The 20,100-nt window shown below is 43.5% G+C and overlaps 1 protein-coding gene across 1 annotated transcript; it reads left to right on the forward strand.

The window, feature by feature from the left end:
• The first annotated feature begins 470 nt into the window (after positions 1 to 470).
• On the forward strand, positions 471 to 14,948 carry LOC132356467 (neuronal acetylcholine receptor subunit alpha-6-like). Its single transcript, XM_059909298.1, is given in 7 exon segments — positions 471 to 549; positions 2,578 to 2,717; positions 10,816 to 10,860; positions 11,582 to 11,691; positions 11,793 to 12,424; positions 12,427 to 12,770; positions 14,817 to 14,948. Coding segments are annotated over 7 exon segments (1,482 nt in total).
• The last annotated feature ends 5,152 nt before the right edge of the window (positions 14,949 to 20,100 follow it).

Consider the following 20,100-nt stretch of genomic DNA (forward strand, 5'->3'; position numbering starts at 1 on the left):
AGAGATCTCAGTGAATCAGAAAACACTGATCAGGACCTGGCAGGCACTTTACCTACAGCTGGAGCTCAGGAGATGTGTGTTTGCTCCCCTCAGGACCGGGGCTGGGAAAAGATGCACCACAAAGATGCACTAAGCACATCACAGTTTTCTGTCCCCTCTCGGTGCTGTCTGCCCAGCACCCCCGTCCTGCTTCTCCTCCCGTTCCTGCATGAGAAGAGATGTAGGGTGTCAGGAAATGGGCTGACTCATCTGACATCAGATTGAGTCCTTTTTATTTGCCCTTTTGGTTGGCCTCAGTCTCTGATATTGGGAACGATCATGTTATGTTTGTGAAGGTTTTCATTTCACAGAAGACACTTGGACTGCAGTGGACTCTGGTGATTTAAAGGTCTGGTGTGAGTGGCTGCCTGATAGCTCTTTGTTTTCCACAATCCTTTGACTAGAAAAAGAAATCAGAGTGTGTTTTAAACATGCTGCCCCACGAGGGTCAGGGATTCCTTCGCTTTGGGCTGTGTCTCTGGTGGTATGTATTCACACTTTGCTTCAGAGGTAGGTTTTATTTCTGCTTGTTCTCATATTCCCTTTTTAGCTACATGTATTTCCTAGTTTTATTTTCCTCCTTTTCTAGTTGTGCTTGGCTGAGCAGAGATGAGATATGCTATGGATAAATATGTAGAGTGTCAGCACAGGAATTACTCCTCTTATAGCTGCTAATTAATCTATTCATTTTTAGTTGGTCGGCTTAACATGTAAAACGAGATTTCGGGGGGATGGCGTGGGGAGGACAAGGAAACATTGTAAACCATGTTTTATTTTATTTTCCCGATGAAAAATAGGCAAAAATAACAATGGTACAGTTTTCTATCCATCTCCGCTATGGATGTATTCAACTTCTTTACCTGTATTTAATATTTTTTCAAAACTGTGGTTTATTAACTGATACTATTCCTCAGTCTATGAACCCTCCTATTTTGTAGGTAATCATCTTCATTTTGGGAAATGTGTCCTAAGAGTAAGATCATTCATTTTCAAAGTTGAGGCTTAGAAACGGACAGCTGCTGCTCTGTCCATGTCCACAAAGCCACATTTCCACGTGCTGTCATCTTTGCAGGGACTTGCTTGTCAAGACTCAAGGAGGGTTTATCTGAAATGTCTCAAAGGAAAAGAAAAACCTCAAAGGAGGAAAATGGGTAACAGGAGGATTTTTTAATTATCTGTTTTATGTAGAAATATTTCTATCTTTATTAATTATGATGGCAGACAATGATGTTTTACATCTAAAATTGTTCTTTTCTGCTGAAATCTCAGTGTTTCCAAATGCATCTGTCAAACAACACTTTTTATTTAGTAATATAACAGCTATCCTTTCCTTTATTTTTGCCTAATGAGTTGTTCAGCCCCTTAAATTTTTTTTCTTTCAGGGTATAAATCCCTTTGGGAAATTTATAGAATAGTATTTCAGGTATCAAATTTGAATACTATAAGGAAAAATATAGAGGGGGCCTTAATGAGATGAATTATGTCAAATGAAGGCAAGTAACCTATATTTAATGCATTCTTGGGAAAATACAAAGAGATATGCATTACATTATTGTCTAAAATTTAATGACTAAAAGTGCTATTGTTTAAGAACTTGGGGGATTCTATAAAAAATATTTTAAGTGGGGCTTCCCTGGTGGCGCAGTGGTTGAGAATCTGCCTGCTAATGCAGGGGACACGGGTTCGAGCCCTGGTCTGGGAAGATCCCACATGCCACGGAGCAGCTGGGCCCGTGAGCCACAACTACTGAGCCTGCGCGTCTGGAGCCTGTGCCCCGCAACGGGAGGGGCCGCGATAGTGAAAGGCCCGCGCACCGCGATGAAGAGCGGTCCCCGCACCGCGATGAAGAGTGGCCCCCACTTGCCGTAACTAGAGAAAGCCCTCGCACGAACCGAAGACCCAACACAGCGAAAAATAAATAAATAAATAAATAAAGTAGAAAAAAAAAAAAATTGCCATTTAAAAAAAAAAAAAAAAAAATATTTTAAGTAAATTTTCCTTAGAAACTTTGCACTCTCACACATCTCCAAGAATTGAAATTCAAAGTTGATTTTAAAAAGGAGGAGGGCTTAAGACCTTAATGAAATTACTAGTTATTTAAGTTTGATTGAAGAAGGTTCCCCAGCTACACACCCTGCTGGTTGTAGAAACAAGAGACCAGTCAGATCAGTATTTTGACAAGAAAGGGCAGGACTTTTCTTTAATCACCGGATCAGTAAGACGGTGAGTTCTGTTCAGTGACATAACTGAACATGTCAAGCCTGTGTCTATCTATCCTTTACACTGTGCTGCCATAGACTTTAGAAGTGCTCTTACCAACATCATTTTGTTTGCTAGCGCACTAGTCCTGAGATGCCGGTATTACTCTTTTCATCTCCGTGGTGAAGGTGAGCAGCCTGGCCAGGAGGGGCAGGTGCAGTGGTGCTGGGGGAAGCTGGTGTCCCACACCCGCCTTCCCGGGATGGAAGCCCCTGGAACCTCCCCACCAGCTGGCATCCTTTCTGCTTCTCTAACCCCTCTCTCTGTATGGTGCCACAGGATGTTCAGGCTGTGCGTCCGAGGAGAGGCTCTTTCACAAACTGTTTGCTCGTTATAACCAGTTCATCAGGCCCGTGGAAAACGTTTCCGACCCGGTCACTGTGCATTTTGAAGTGGCCATCACGCAGCTGGCCAACGTGGTAAGTGCAGGGGGGGGTACCACGAGGCCTCAGAGGCCCCAACTCTGAGGGGTCCAAGCAATTCCCACTCACTGCACTGGGTAAATAAAGGGATTTTTGAACACAAACAGACAAAAATCTACAGATTGCTGCCCTTCAAAGCCAGCCCGTTGGGAGGGATCCACTGTCCCCAGGGTTGCTGTCATCATTCCCCTTAAGGCGATGTTTTTCTGGAAATGCTCTCAGAACCAGTTTATGAAACAAAGAGGCGAAGGGGGAATACAAAGGGAACTAACTTCATTGTGCACCTACTATGCACCAGTGTCCACACTTAGTGGCTGTCATCTGCATTTTACAGCTGGGGAAAGGAAATCTCAGGTAAGAAACTTTCCCAACGTCAGACAATTACAGATGGTGGCACTGGGGTTCAATCAGCACTGTTCAACCCCAAAGCTCATGCTCTTCTGACTCTGTATAAGAAGAATTGCTTTAAGTCTCCTTTGTTATAGAAGAAAGACAAAATTCACCTTGTTTCACACAGGGTTCCATCCAGCCCTGAAAAACTGATGGGAATTTGGAGGTTTTAGTTTAATTTATTGCTACCCTGTTTAAGGGGCAAGGAGGACTAGAGTTCTTTCTTTTAAATAATCTTCACACCCTAGATGCTGGGAGAGGAGGTGTGGGACCTGATACCCTAACAGAGGTCAGGGTTCTGGGCTCCAAGGCATGGCAGGGCGCAGGCTGGCCTGAGGCACTGGACTCGGACCAAATTCCAGGAATAGGCAGGCTCAGGACGTAAGGGGTAAGGGACGTCAGGAGCATCCCTGAGACAATGGTGCACAGACCGAGGGAGCAGCCCAGGCCCTGGACGGGGGCCGGTGGGGCCTCCTTCCTCTCAGCTTTGCCTGGAGAAACAGTGGTGGCTCCAGGTGCACCTGGAGGAAGACCTCAGTTATGGATATGAAGTCCGGGCTCACCGTGTTTCTCTGGTCCGTGCTTCCCAGCAGACTGGGCTGACCCTGACCTGGTCGTCTAGCTTCTGGCCCAAGCTGGAAGTGTGTATATGCTGATAAATACTGATTTTAAAAAAAAAGTAAGCCAGATGTTTTATCTCACTTAGATGGGCCCACTCCTTCCTTTAATAAACATTTATTTAGTACCTATTCTAATCCTGCCTCCCCTCTCCCCTCAAATAGCTTGGCACTGGTTACTGGTCTCCTACCAGGCTGGAAGCCACACTTGGTATGAATTGGGCTGTTATGAATGGAGAACTGGACTGAGTTTCCCCTAAAGTTTGTGATGCAGCATCACTTCAAATCCATGATCTATACACCCTTTCAGGACATTGTTCTGAAGATGGTGGGTGGAGGATTGCTGAATACAGATTTTGGTATTTGCATTTGGCTGCTATCAGAGATTGAAAAACACACACATGCTCTCTCAGCTTATATAAAACAAGTTTATTTCTTTCTTATGTAATAGAAATCTAAAGGTTAACAGCCCAGGTTAATACCAGGTGGCTTTGTGGTAGGGGTTGCATCACGGTGTTTGGTTGCCCAGGTTGTGCACTGCACAACTCCTGAGGATGTTAATCACATGAGCTATGATGCTAAAAGCATAAACTGTGACAGGGACCAAGGTTCCTTCTATCTTTCTATGTCACCATCCTTAGCATGTGATTTCTTCCCTCAGTGTTGCCTTGTGGTCCAGGATAACTGCTGATTTTCACTCATCATATTCACATTCTTGGCAAGAAGCAGGAGGAAGAGAGAAAGGGGCACATACCAGACATCTGTGACTTCCTTAAGGAGTTTTATTAGAAGTCCTACTGACAGCTTCTGCTTCCTAGCTCATTGACCACCCCTAGCTGCAAGAGAGTCTTGAGAAATGTAGTTTTTAAATTGAAATGTTATTTATTGAAATAATCATAGATTCACTTGCAGTAAGAAATAATAGAGCCCTTGTATACTTTCTTTGACCAATGGCAACAACTACTGTGTCTTTCATTTCTAAAATTTTGTCCTTTCAAGAAAACTATACATAAATGGAATCACACAGTATGTAACCTTGTGGACTGGCTTTTCCATTCAGCATAATTCTTTAGAGATTCATCCAAGTTGTTGCTTGTATCAGTAGTTCATTTCTTCTTTTTTTTCTTCCAGTTTTATTGAGATATATTTGACATACAACACGTATAAGTAAGGTGTGCAGAATAGTGATTTGACTTACATACATCATGCAGTGGTTGCCGCAATAAGTTTGGTGAGTCATTTCTTCTTATTGTGAGTAGTATGCCATGGTATTGATGGAGCACACTTTGACCTTTCACTGGTTGAAGAACATTTTGGCTGATTCCAGTTTTGGTCTTTTACAAATAAAGCTGCTATGAACATTTGTGTACAGGTTTTTGGGTGAACATTAATCGTTATTTCTCTGGGATAAATGCCCAGGGGTGCAATTCCTGGGTCATGTGATAGTTGCGTATTAGTTTTAAAAGAAACTGCCAAAATGCTTTCCAGAATGGCTGTACCCTTTTACATTCCTACCAGCAATATGTGAGTGATCCAGTTTATCTACAGCTTTGCCAGTATTTGGTATTGTCACTGTTTTTTATTTGAGTTATATTAGGTATGAAATGATATCTCATTGTGGTTTTAATTTGCATTTCCCTAATGATTATTGATATAAAACCTCTTTTCATGTGCTTATTTGCAATCTGCATATCCTCTAAGGTGAAATGTTTGCTCACGTCCTTAAGCCTATTTTCTAATTGGATTGTTTGTTTTTACTATTTAGTGTTGAGAGTTCTGGCTATATTCTAGATACAAGTGCTTTGCCAGTTTTGTGGTTTGCAAATATTTTATCCCAGTTTGTAGCTTATCTTTTCTTCCTCTTCACATGGGTTTTCACATGAAGTTTTTAATTTTGTTGCAGTCCAATTTATCAATTTTTCCTTTTATATGTCGTGCTTTTGGCATCAAGCTTAGTAATTCTTTGCCTTATCCCAGATCCTAGAGGTTTTCTCCTATGTTTTTCTAAAAGTTTTATTTATGTCTTATGTTTAATACTATGATCCATTTTGAGTTAATTTTTATGTAAGATATGAGGCCTAGATTTTTGTTTTTTAGACCTGTGGGTGTCCAGTTGCTCCAGCACTATTTGTTGAAAAGGCAATCCTTTTCCAACTGAACTGGTTTTGCACCTTTGTGAAAAATCAGTTGAACATATTTGTGTGGGCCTATTTCTAGGTCCTCTATGCTGTTTCATTGATCAGTGTGACTCTCCCTCCACCAACACTGCACTATCTTGATGACTGTAGCTATAAAGTAAGACTTAATATTGGCTACAGTGATTCCTGCCACTTTGTTCTTCTTTGTCAAGGTTGTCTTAGCTATTCTGAGGCCTATGCCTAGAATAAGCTGCCTATGTCCACAAAAAGCCTTGCCCTGACTTTGGTAGGAACTGCATTAAACCTGCAGGTCAGTCTGGGGAGAAGTGACGTCTTTACTCTGTTGAGTCTTCCAGTCCGTGAATGCGGGATGTTTCTCCATTTATTTAGCTCTTCTTCCTTCAGGATCTTGTGATTTTCAGTATACAGATCCCATTGTATTGTTCTGTGTATACGTAAGTATTTTGTTTTATCTGGGGGTGACTGAAAATAGTATTATGCTTTTAATTTTGGTTTCTCCATGCTCATTGTTAGTATATAGAATTTTAAGACTTTTGTGTTTTGATCTTGTAGCCTGAGATCTTGCTGAACTCAGTTTCAGCATTTTTATAGATTCCATGGGATTTTCTTTGTAGGCAACCTTATAATCTGCAAATAGAGATAGTTTTATTTCTTCCTTTCCAGTCTATGCCTTTTCCCCCTTTTTCTTGCTTCATTGCAGTGGCTAGAACTTCCAGTACTATGCTGAATAAGAGTGGTGACAACAGACATCCTTGACCTGTTCCCAATCTTAAGGAAAAAGCATTCAGTCTTTCACCATTTGGTATAAAGTTAGGTGTATATGTTTTGTAGATGCTCTTATCAAGTTGAGGAAATTTCCGTTTATTCCTAGTTTCACAGAATTTTTAATCATGAATTGATGTTGAGATTTGTCAAAAGTTTTTTCTCCATCAATTGATATGATCACATGGTTTTTCTTCTTTAGTTTCCTGATATGGTAAATTACATTGATTAATTTTTGAATGTTGAACCAGCCTTGCATCCCACTTAGTCATGGTGTATAACTTTTTATACATTGTTGGATTCAGTTTGCTAATATTTTGTTAATGATTTTTGCATCTAAGTTCATGAGAGATATTGATCTGTAATTTTCTTTTTTCATAATGTCTTTGTTTGGGTTTGTGTCAGGATAATATTAGCTTCACAAAAAGGATTTGGAGTTGTACCCTCCTATTCTATTTTCTGGAAGAGATTGTGGAAAGTTGGTATTGATTTTTCTTTACATATTTGGTAGAATTCTTCAGGGAAACCTACTGGGCCTGGAGATTTCTTTTCCAGGAGCTTTTTAATTATAAACTCAATTCTTAAATGGCTATAGGGTATTCAGACTGTCTATTTATATCACTTTTCAGATTGTTTTCCCTTATTGTTTATTACAAAATATTAAGTATATTTCCCTGTGCTATACAGTAGGTCCTTGTTAGTTAGTTTGTGGTTTTTGAGGAATGGGCTCATTTCTTTTAAGTTGCCAAATTTATGATAAAATTAAAGTTGCTCATGATATTATCTAACTTTTTAATGGCTATAGGATCTGTAGTGATAGCTCCTGTTTCATTCCTGATATTGGTGATTTGTGTCTCCTCTCTTTTTATTTTTGTCAGTCTTGCTAAAGGTTTATCAATTTTGTTGTTTTTCCCCCAAAGAATCAGCTTTTTGTTTCATTGATATTCTTTATTGTTTTCCTTTTCAACTTTATTGATTTCTGTTTTATCTTTATTTTTCCTTCTTGCACTTGCTTTGGGTTTATTTTGTGCTTTCTGTTCTAATTTCTTGAGGTAGAAACTTGTGTTATTGACTTGAGACTTTTTCTCATTTCTAATGTAAGCATTAACTATAAATTTTCTTCTCAGCACTTTTTTTAGCTATGTCCCTCATATTTTGATATATTGTGTTTTTGTTGCCATTAAGCTCTATGTGTTTTAAAGAATTTCCTTTGAGACATTCTCTTTGACCCATGGATTATTTAGAAGTTCAGTTTCCATGGGTTTAGAGATTTTCCTGTTGTCTTTTGGTTACTGATTTATAGTTTGATTCCATTATGGTCAGAAACACACTATGATTCCAATTCTTTTAAATTTGTTGAGGTTTGTTTTATGGTCTATGATAAGGATACGCTCTGTGTTGGTTAATATTATATGCATGCTTGAAAAAATGTGTATTCTGGTGTTTTTGAGTGGAGTATCTATACATGTCAATTAAATTCTGTTGGTTGATTATGTTGTTCAGATTTTCCCTATTTTTGCTGATTTCTTTTGAGTTTACTGAGTTCTATTGGTTTCTGAGAGAGGGATATTGAAGTCTCTAACTGTAATTGGGGATTTGTCTGTTTCTTCTTTCAGCTCTATCAGTTTTTGTTCCATATAATTTGAGACTCTGCTGTTTGGTGCATATATGGTCAAGATCATTGTGTCTTCCTGGTGGACTGATCCTTCTTTCATTATGTAATGTCCCTCTTTGTCTTTAGTAATTTTTTTCCTCTGCATCTACTTTGTCCACTATTAATATAGCAATTCTTATTGGTGTATTAGAGTCTACTTGTCCTCATGTGGGGCACCAGAAGTCCCTGTGGGCCATATTCATTGTTGTCACTGAGCCATGGTGAGGTCTGGGAGTGACTGTGATGCAGTACAGCCCAGATGCACAATTACCAACGCCCTTCTAGAAGACTATAGGCCATCTGCTGCTGTTTGAGCCTCAGGCTTGGCCTTAGAGCACCAGAGAGCTCTACATGGAAGGGTGTTGCTGCTGCATAGAATGAACTTGGCCACAAAGTTTAATGAGTGGATGATCTTCAGAGTAAGTGTATTTCCACTGTCCCCCTCATGGGGCCAGGGCAAAGCCCCTGCCCAGCGTTTTTGATGGCCTGGCATATCTGACATGACAGACCTGAAGGCTCTCAAAATGTAGCCCGCCTGGCCTTTCTGGTCTCAGTCTCTGAGTCTGTTGCTGCTGCTCCAGAATCTAGTCCATTTGAAATTGTAACTCCAATCCTTTCATTGAACCACGTGTCAACTAATTTACTTTCCCAAGAAGGAGACGCAGGGTGATGGTCCCAGGAATGTGGGGTTGTACTGTGGGCCTCTGGCCTCCTTCAGCTGGGCTGTCTGATAGCAGTTCCCATGGCCATAGGTGCGGTCTGGCATTGGATGGAGAATGGGACTTTCCAGACCCGGTCCTGACCCATAAACTTGGCTGACACCTCTGAGGGTGTCCGTCCACCATGAAGCAGGTCCACACCACATGGAGCTTCACCAGGCTGTGGAAGTATAGATGGGGAGACAGGAATACTGTCGGGATGATATTGCCAACTGATCTTAATTCTCAGAATACAACGTTCTAGTTCACAGTGTGCACTAGTTCTCTAACCAGTGTATTAGTGGACAGAGAGGAAGCAGTCGCTGGAAGACGCTTATGACTGTTCCCTCCGAGACATTGCTGGACTGCTAGAGCTAGTCCATTCCTGACTGACAGACAATGGATTTACTGACATGGCCCCTGCTTGAATCTGCTGGGCACAAGGTATGAGCAGAAGACACTGTCCTTAGACTTGGGTAATTGTAAAGTCATGGATAAGTAATAGTCCATTTCTTTGCTTGCCCTGACGAACAGAAAACCATGAATGTAACTCCTTTTGTTGACTTTTTAAAACCCTAGGGCTTATCATGACTTGACACAAATCCCTTTGAAGGAGGAAGCTGGTGAGGTCTCCAGGTAGCGTTTTCTGGGGGGCATGGAGAACTGCAGAGCAGCAAACCAGAGTGGGCTGGTGTCCAGCCCTGGCCACTGCTTCCTCAGCCAGTGTGAGGTGTTTACTCTCGAAGGTGCTCATGTGTCTGGGGAAACAAGGTTGGTAAGTTTTGGGAACCTACTGCCGGCCACTGGGTGACCATCAATAGCCTCCAAGTGTTGCGCTGTGAGACTGCTGAAGGTTCTGGATGTGTCTTCAGTAGCTGCTCCACTGAGAGGTAGTAGCTGATTAGGAACACATGATATTTGGGATGTCATCCTGGAACGCTTTTATTCAAGAGACCCATGACTCTTTGCAGGTCATTTAGGTACCTGCTTAAACCACCTCCTCAGACAAGCCTTCCTGGATCATCCTGTCTAAAAGAGACTTGTGTACGTGTGTGTGCAGACACACACACACACACACACACCACTCAATCCCTTTATTTTCTTTCATGGGACTTATCACTATCTTACATTATACCATGTATCTATTATTGACTTTCTGTCTCCCCAGCTAATAGCTTAGGCACATGTAGGTAGGGATATTTTCCATCCTGATTACTTCTGTAGCCCCAGCATTTATAGAGTGCACAGTAGGTACTCAATAAATACTTGTTAATGAATGACTGAAGCAATCGGCAGTGGTTTGGGTGGGAGCAGTGCTCTGGGGAGTGGCAGGTTCCAGTTGGCAAACTCCATGGTGAGCTGAGGCTGACACCTTGAGGGGCAGTGGGGCTCAGGACTCAGAACCTAGAGGGTGCTGGGGCACAGCTGAGGAAGAAGATGGCAAAAACAATGATACCCATCACCACTTGCAGGACTTCCCCTCCCTCCCTCCCACTCTCTCTTCTCTCCCTTCTTTCCTTTTATGGGATCAGAAATCTTTATAGGCTGCAGTGGTCAGAAAGGCTTCACAGAAGTGGGACCTCAATCAGATGTGAAAGACAGTCATAAAGCCACATTTCAAAGTCAACAGGGTTGGGACCAGTGTGGAAATATTGTATTTTTGGCTTTTTATAAGTTGCCTTTTCAGTCTTCTTTTTTTCCCTCCGTTAGCATGAATAACTCAGACTGGCTATTTTTAGTTGTAATTTTTGCTCTAAGATTCACTTCTATTAGCAAGTACATTTGAGGCTAAAAAATATTGTTTCTTCTTCCCAGGATGAAGTAAACCAGATCATGGAAACCAATCTGTGGCTACGTCACGTACGTGTCTATGTCACACGTTCTTCTCTTGGAATTGTGTCACACTCGTGTGTCAGTTTAACAACGTCCAATGGTTAAAATCCACTAGCATTCCCTCTTTGCATCTCCACCTTATGATACAGCATAAAATACTAACTAGCTCCAAAGCCCAAAGTTCAATCTGGTAACGGCTGGCTGGGTGCAAGCTTCATGGTGCAGAACTGAGTGACAGAGTTCTCTCTGACTGTCCTTCGGTGGTTTCTGCTCTCAAGCCTCCTATTTTTGTCTGAGTCTCGAGCTCCAGAGCCAGATGCTTGCCCACTTTTTGGTCCTGCTCTGGGTTAGATCCCCACCGTCTGGTTTTATCAGTCAGACCATCTTGTTCTTCCTTCCTGTCTCAACCTTCTATGCAGATTTTGTAACAAACCCATCGTCATACACTTGAATTCTCTTTTTAATATTAGCAATGGATTGCTACTAGAGATCAAGCACAGTCCATGGAATATGGAAGCTGAGCCTATAAACTTGGCTAGCTAATTAATAATCAACAGATACTTATCTAATATCTATGTTTGCCCAAAATCAGCTCAGCTACCTTGTTCCCCATGGATTTAATCTTCCAACTTTTGGTAGGAAACCAACTCTTTAAATAAGAAATTTTTCAAAAAGTGGTTGAACCAATATAGAATTAACATTGGAAGAAAGTCAAGAATTTTTAAAAACTGACTTCTATTCCCTTTAGATCTGGAATGATTATAAATTGTGCTGGGACCCAGTGGAATATGATGGCATTGAGACTCTTCGTGTTCCTGCGGAGAAGATCTGGAAGCCTGACATTGTTCTCTACAACAAGTATGGGCATCTGACTGCCAGTCTCTTTCCAAAGTTGCCTTTGGTACAGGCTGACCCAAAGCACAGGGGGTGTCACTAATGGTGTCTGATTTACATTGCAGTGCTGTCGGCGACTTCCAAGTCAAAGGCAAGACAAAAGCTCTTCTTAAATACGATGGCATGATAACCTGGACTCCACCAGCTATTTTTAAGAGTTCCTGTCCTATGGATATCACTTTTTTCCCTTTCGATCATCAAAATTGTTCCCTGAAATTTGGTTCCTGGACCTATGACAAAGCTGAAATTGATCTTCTAATCATTGGCTCTAAAGTGGACATGAATGATTTTTGGGAAAACAGTGAATGGGAAATTGTCGATGTTTCTGGCTACAAGCATGATATGAAATACAACTGTTGTGAAGAGATATACACAGACATAACCTATTCTTTTTACATTAGAAGATTGCCGATGTTTTACACCATTAATCTGATCATCCCCTGTCTCTTTATTTCATTCCTAACTGTGTTGGTTTTCTACCTTCCTTCTGACTGTGGTGAAAAAGTGACGCTCTGCATTTCAGTTCTGCTTTCCCTGACAGTGTTTTTGCTGGTGATCACAGAAACCATCCCATCCACGTCTCTCGTGATCCCCTTGGTGGGCAAGTACCTGCTGTTCACCATGATCTTCGTCACCTTGTCCATCGTGGTGACGGTGTTTGTCTTGAACACCCACTATCGCACCCCGACCACACACACCTGCCCTCGTGGGTGAAGGCAGTCTTCCTCCGGCTGTTACCCCAGATCCTGATGATGAGGAGGCCTCTGGACAAGAGGAAGGGGACAAGATACGACAAAAACCCCAAAGGCTTCTCTGGTAGGCCTGCCAAAGTCAAGTTCGATCATCACAGAGAGCCCAAACTTCTTAAAGAATGCTGCCACTGTTGTAAGTCTGGTGAGATCGCCACCAGCAAGAGAAGATTAAGTCATCAGCCTTTACAATGGATGACTGAAAATTTGGAGCCCTCACCTGAAGTTGAAGATGTAATTGATAGTGTTCAATTCATAGCAGAAAACATGAAGAACCAAAATGAAACAACAGAGGTAAATGTATGGCTCTTCTAGCCTGTTCACCCGCAGCAGGCCTGGGGACCCTGCATAGACATGTCAGATCTTCAATGCGAGTTCTGTTTGCAAGAGGGTCAGTGAGTGGTACCCTAAGAGCCAGCCCTGTGATGATGCAGTTATGGGTGAACTACCCTGGGGAGGGGGGGGGGGTAAGGTGTAGCCTCAGAGCAAATCTCTGCCTTCAGAAATGTCAACTCAAGTAAAATCTGGTTAAAATAAACACTCAGGGCAACCTTGGTTTATTAAACTGAGAACCCCTGCATAAGGAAGGGTGGGAGAGGGAAAAGCCGGCTGAGGGGCAGGAGGAAAGCCTGCAGGGCCGCTCACAGTCTGGGAGCCTGGGAGGAAGGTGGCGTGAGCCTCCGGCAGCTCCAATCCCACTTACTCCACTTGACGTGGATCCAGGTGCTGATTGAATGAAACTCAGGGATATTTTTAGCATCAACACAGTCTGCTTCTGCGGCCCAGAGCCTAACTATAGCAGCTCGGACCTCCCCATCCTCCAGAGAGAGAGAGCTCAAGAACTTTATGCCAATTTTCCATACCATCAGGATGACTAGCTGGGGACCTCTGAAAACTCCTGCCGCCAGGGGTCTGGGTCTGACCTGATGGCAGTAGCCATCATCCTTATCTCCTAATGAAGGGACATGGTAGACCTGAAGTCCACCCATTGGTGCTGAGGCGGACACGGGCTGCATGTCACACAGGTCGGGGAGGGGTGCATCAGGGGCAGGTGAGCCTAGGACTCCCCTCTGTGGTGACACCTTCATCAAACTAGGGGACAGTTGCCGCTGACTTGATCACCACCAGGTAGGGCTCTTGGAGGTCGGGAACCGGAAGGACGTGAGAGATGTAATGAACTCTCCCTGACCAGCGTGATCCCGAGTTCTAGAGAGCCACCTATGCCTGATGGGGGGCCCATCACATCGCACGTCCTACACCCCCCGCCTCAAACCCATTTCCCAGACTTGCCAAGGAGTCAGAATGTCCCGTGGTGCCCATGACAAGGGTGGATGAGAAGTGTCACCTGCCCTATCAGTAAACGAAGGATGTTGCTCCCATCAAGCCATCAACCACTGCAGTCACCCCCAACTGTGCACCCTGAGCGGATTCAGGGTGGAGAAAAGAAGGATGCTGGCCCTACATAGCTAAGCTGCACATCAAAGGAATGATTTCCATGAACCCAGACTCTTGCATCTTCCCATACATAGAAAAGTGCTAAATTCCTTAACTTGAGATGTCTGGTTTTCTTTAATTAACAGTAATTTTTTTTAACATTTTTTAAATTGAAGTATAGTTGATTTACAATGTTGTACTAATTTCTGCTGCCTAGCAAAGTGACTCAGTTATACACATATATACATTTTTTTTTTTATTCTTTTCCATTATGGTTTATCTCAGGAGATTGGATAGGAAGGAACCACGATATGTAGGAGGTTTTGCAACAAAAACCAGGTGGTCGGAACATCAAAGGATTACTGTTGCCGTCAAATGCAACAAAATGCTCTGCAACAGTAATCTTTCGATGTTCCAGCTACCTGGTCTTTGTTGCAAAACCCCCTCTATGCCCTGATTTTTCCCTTAGCTCTTCAGCGCAGTCCCTCAGAGCGATCTGAGAGGCTGACTCCCGGGCTTGAATTCCTCAGAAAATCCACTGAATAAAACATAATTCTCAACTGTTAGGTTGTGCATTTTTTTTTCAGTCAACGCAAAAGTGGAGCTCTCCGAGCAGCTCTTTCTGGGGCGCTGCCTGCAGTCAGGGGAGGTCCTGTGCGCCCACATAAGCCTGCTCACTCTGCAGCCCACTGTCCCAGGACTGATGGAGCACATGCACCCACCCTCTGCAGACAAACGGAAGTTCTCTGTGTGCTACAGAGGAGACATGGGTTAACCAGAATCACAGGGATATTTGCTTTAAAATCGCCAGGAAATCTGTGAAAAGGAAGCAGCTTACTTATGAGACAAAGCTTATCTCCCATGGTTTTGATTTTTTTTTATAGCTGCTTGACTTTTGTCTTTCAGGTGCAGGACGACTGGAAATATGTGGCCATGGTGGTGGACAGGCTGTTCCTGTGGGTGTTTATGATCATCTGCGTGTTTGGAACTGCGGGGCTGTTTCTCCAGCCACTCCTGTGGAACACAGGACATTCGTAAGATGGATTTTCCCTTTAGCTTCAGAAACTTACAAGACACTGTGTTTGTTCCATGTTTAGCCCACCACAAGGAAAGGGATAGAAAGCTTCGCACCAAGTCCCCATCTAGATGGAAAAAGAGGACTTTATTGCCAATCAGGAGCCTGGATGCCCTCCCTTGGGGCACAGAGGAGTCCTTTATGATCCCAGTGTCTGGGATCTGACACTGGAGCCCAGAGCTGGCAGCGCCTGCAGGCTTCTCTTGTCTGTACACGTTTGGCTTCCGGGGATGTGACCGACCCACAGAACAGCAAACCGTGGGATCAAAGTCAAGCCACGCTAAGAGGTTCTTTTGCTTCTCCAGTTTATGGGCTTCTCAGTATAATGACACTTGCCAGATGTGAAACTCTGGACCTTGGACTTGCTGACCTCTGCAGCACCTGTGAACTTGTGTATGCTTGCTTTCTCCTGCACAGCTCTGTGATGTAGAACAGACACTGCAGCATTATTTGATACATTATTTGGTAAAAAAGTATCAGCAGGTAGTCAGTCTAACCAACAGGCTGTATTTACTCCCCTTTTAAAAAATCTTATTGAAGTGTAGTTGATTTACAATGTTGTGTTAATTTCTGCTGTACAGCCAAGTGACTCAGTTATACATATATATGCATTCTTCTTCATATTCTTTCCATTTTGGTTTATCACAGGATACTGAATATAGTTCCCTGTGCCACACAGTAGGACCTTGTTGTTTATCCATCCTATATATACTAGTTTGCATCTACTAACCCCAAACTCCCGGTCCTTCCCTCCCCCACCCCCCATATTTAATTATCATTCATCTGGCAAGAGGCTTGAGTGGTGACATTGCCACAGTCCCAGAAATAGGTTCTGTCCATGCACTTGGAGCTTTGTAGGAAAAGTCATAAACACAGAGATCTCCAGGACCAGGTATCACGTGGGGAATGTAACCAGAGCAACGAAAATAAAGCATGGTGTGGTCTGGCTGGAGAGACCTGAAGCAACCTTTGCCGTGGGTCCAAAAGGTGTCTCTTCTCATCAGCAGTTTCCATTTGCTCTTTGTAGCTGAGACTGAAAATAAAAGTGTTTCTTCTGTAGGAAATGGTGATCTTGTACCTTTTAGAGCAATTCCTTTTCTGAGATGGAGAACCTTGGGTATTCTGTTTTATTCTACCCTCGTTTATTATCTTCTTATGTTTTGTATACACTTATTATAACAGTTTTAAAGATGCATTTTAAAGTAGAAAAATAAATCTACTCTAACACAGTAACTAATTTCATTTTGCCTTTTCTGTTCTAGTCCTTGTCTAAATGCACACATAATTTGACACCTCAGTTTTACCTTTCGGTTTTGTATTTTGCTATTTTCTCAATATCATGTCAGCAGCATTTCTCCGAGATGTTACACAGTCTTGAAGTATAATTTTTGTGGTTGCATAACCTCCATTGTGTTGATACCCTACAACTTCTATTACTGATACTGACCAAGGTTCTTGACCTTCCCTTAATCAATAGAAATTGACAAGAGGCCAGACAAGAAACTCAGGCAAGGCTTTATTGGGGCTCCTGAGGCGGCAGGAGTGAAAGGAATGAAAACAAGTAACAGCTTCCCTTGCTCACTCACCGAGGGGAGCCAGCTAGTTCCTTACATGGGGTGAGGGTAGGGGTGTGTCCAGGGGTCGGGCTGGAGGGGGGGCTTAGGTGGTCTGCCCACCCCTTAGGTGGGTTTGTGTGCAGGGGGGCATGCACAGTACCCTACTTTTGCTCCCAACTCATCGGAAGTGGCAGTTGGGTTTTTTTTTTTTTGGTCTTTTTGTATCTTCTTGTCCATAATTTGCCACAACTGCACATATACGCAGCTATTTTTACTCCCTTATAGTTTCTTTGTATTTTTTTGCTCAAGGAGACGTTTGTCCAGGTGCAAGCCCTGCAGCAAAGGGTCCCAGATCCCAGATCCCAACCTGTCTCATTACCATGTGCTAATTCTTCCTTGTCTACCTCATCCTGGAGCTTAAGGCCGGTTGTAGTACCCCAGGCACAAGTTACTCTGTTTTAAAGTATTTTTACTCTCTTCATGTCATGTTATTGTAGCACCTCTATTTTATCTGTCTTTACAGAGGGTTGCTTGTTTCTTGATACTTTTTTTTTTCTATTAAGCCAAATCACTATTTCAAGTCACTGTTTAAAAGTTTTCATGGTTGTAAATAAACATAACAAAATGTACCATGGTAACCCTTTTTAAGTGTATGGTTCAGTGGTATTAAGTATATTCGTATTGTACAATCAGCAGCACCATCCATCCCCGGAACTCTTTTCATCTTGCAAAACTGAAACTCTGAACCCATTAAGCAATAACTTTTTAATTTTTTTGAGGGACTGTCACACTGTTCCCCACTGCAGCTGCACCATTTTACATCCTCATGACAGCGAGCAGGGTTTCATCTTCTCCACACCCTCATCAACACGTGTTAGCTTTTTGATGGTGGCCATCCTAATGGGTGTAAGGTAATATCTTGTGGTTTTGATTTGCTTTTCCCTAACGATGAGTGAGGGTGAGCATCTTTTCATGTACTTATTGGCCACTTGTATATCTTCTTTGGAGAAATGTGTATTCAAGTCCTTTGCCCTTTTTAAGATTGGGTTATTTGTTTTCTTGTTGTTGCGTTGTAGGTGTTCTATATATACTGGATATTAACCCCTTATCAGATATAAAAAGAAGACTTTTAAGAACTGCAAAACAGGAAGATGAGAGGAAAGTGCTCCCAGCCAGGGGCGGGAAGCCAGGATCCTGACTTCTTAGCGTATTCTTTTGTGCATGAACAGACATCAGCCTTCCCAGCCCAGCTTTCCAGAAGTTGCTTGGTGATCCTCAGGGGCAGTGACAAACTAGCAACATACATTTTAAAGAAATAAGCATTTGAATAAAAGGGGCATCACAGCGTGGAGATGTCTTTGTGTATCAGGTCTGTAGAATCAGTGACTTTGAGAGATGGAACGGAACTCATAGATTATGTAGCACAACTCTTTTTTTAATCTCAAGAGGCAGAGTGGCTTGCCCGTGATCACGTAGCTAATAAATTCAACTCTGAAACCCACATCTCCTCACTCTTAAACCACTCCCCTGCCCCTGGATAATTTAGTCTCTCTCATGAGAAGGGAATCGAAAAAGACAGAAGATCAACTGATTTGGCCCATCTCCTCCCTTCCCATCCCCATGTCCTCCCAAAGGCCAGAGAAAGCACCTTTCACTGTCAGTAATCAGAAAGAAAAAAGCTTCGAAATGTAAACCAGGTTAGAGAGATGAAGCAGCAAATGCTCTCTTCGTTTAGGAAAGTCAGGACTATTAGTGTCAAAGTTTATTTTAGCGGGGGCAGGGGATACAAATAACTTTTGTGGGCTATATGTGAGTCTTCAGAACGAGATCAGTCATTGCTGAGTTGAATTGCAGACATTCTTGGGAATATAAGTCCCAGGTCAGAGTGGAAGCATTTTTCTCCCTCACTGCCCCATCTGTTCCTGCTTCCCTTGGCTGAGGCAGCAGAGCGGGGGCAGAGGAGAAAAGCTGGACGTTAGCAGATGCTGAAGCGTAAAGAGATTGACCAAAGAGGGGCCCATCATGCAGGGTCTGCTCTCTGCAGAGAGGCTGATTTGCCCCCCACTGGGCCCCGGGCCCTTGCCATCATGCTGAATGTGGGCTTGGGTGCTTGATCTTCTGATTTTTCAAGATACACTGAAAATCCAGCTTTTTATACAGAATCTCCTAGTTTTAAAATGTGGCAACTAAATTAAGAAGCAAAAATAAAGTCTCGGTGTCAGCTAAACAAAAAAGCCTGCCTGCAGGGCTGTGAGTTGGCAGCTTTTGTCTAAACAAACCTGGGCTTGATCCCTTCTGTCCGGCAAGGTCAGGCAGGAGGGGAAGAGTCAGGGGCAGGGAAGTGCTGGGGTGGGAGGGGGAGGAGGTGGACCCCGGGACCACGGAGCTCCATCTGAGGGCCTAGAGAGGTCTACACAGGCTGTCCCACTGACCCCAACCTCCCCCGAGGCCTAGGGTGTGCCTCTTGGGTGTAGTGAGGGGACAGCGGGATGAGAACAGGGGCGTCTCCCCTCGCCCATCCCCACTTTTGACTTGGGAACTATCATCTGAACTCTAGCAGCAGCAACAGTTTTCAGCCAGAGCTGCTATTGTACCCCTTACACACACACACACACACACACACACACACACACACACACACACACAATTTCCAGTGTTTGGTGTTTGGAAACGTCTAAAAGGGTATTTTGGGTTGTCACAATGAATGACTGGGGTGCTTTGTCACTTAGGGTCTGGGGCTAGGGATGTAAGCCTCCTGCAGTGTGAGGGGCAGGTCAGTGTAGAATTGTCCCAAACAAGATACCCATAACTCGTAAAGGAACGTCTGAGCCTCTCACGGGTGGTCAGTTTGGAGCGCAGGCCTGTGAAGATCCGCACTCTGTGGGCTGGTTGAGGCAGCCACACACCACACCCAGCACGCACTCCACACCCTCTGCACACACCATACACATTACACACACATTACACACACACCACACACACCAAGCCCCCCACCCATGCCACACGTATCCCACCCACCACACACCCCACAGATCGCACCCTCACTGGGTCCTTGGTGCAGAAGCACCCAGCCTCCTGGAGAAACAGTAACGCTCCTCCCCCACTGTGTTTTCCCCTGAGGATAGAGTTCTGCAGGTGGAGGGGACCTGCATCTGTAAACATGGATGTTGATAGTGCTTTCCACACAGCGCTGTTTGGAAGATCGCCTGAGTCAATCTTCACGATGTGTACTCTTCCTTCTGACCTCCCTGTGGATCTTGCACTCTTCTGGCCTGGCGGAGATCACCCCTGAGTGTTCGGGGGCACGTCTAGTCCTGCAGCAGGCCAGGCTGCTCTGCCCTACCGCCGCTATTCTGCCTGCCCGGAGGGGTGTGACAACGCACACCAGCGGATACACTGCTGCTCTCGGCTAGTTTGCCTGAAACTAAGATTGTCTATGAACCGGAGAAATAACGTTACTTTTATTTTCACTACTATTTTATTGACATACTGAACAGAAAGTCTTAATACAAAGAAGGAGTGTATGTCAGGTTAAACATAAATGGTAGTCACCATGGCT

This window comes from Balaenoptera ricei, chromosome 21 (assembly GCF_028023285.1).
Source record: "Balaenoptera ricei isolate mBalRic1 chromosome 21, mBalRic1.hap2, whole genome shotgun sequence".
Classification (NCBI taxonomy): Eukaryota; Metazoa; Chordata; class Mammalia; order Artiodactyla; family Balaenopteridae; genus Balaenoptera; species Balaenoptera ricei.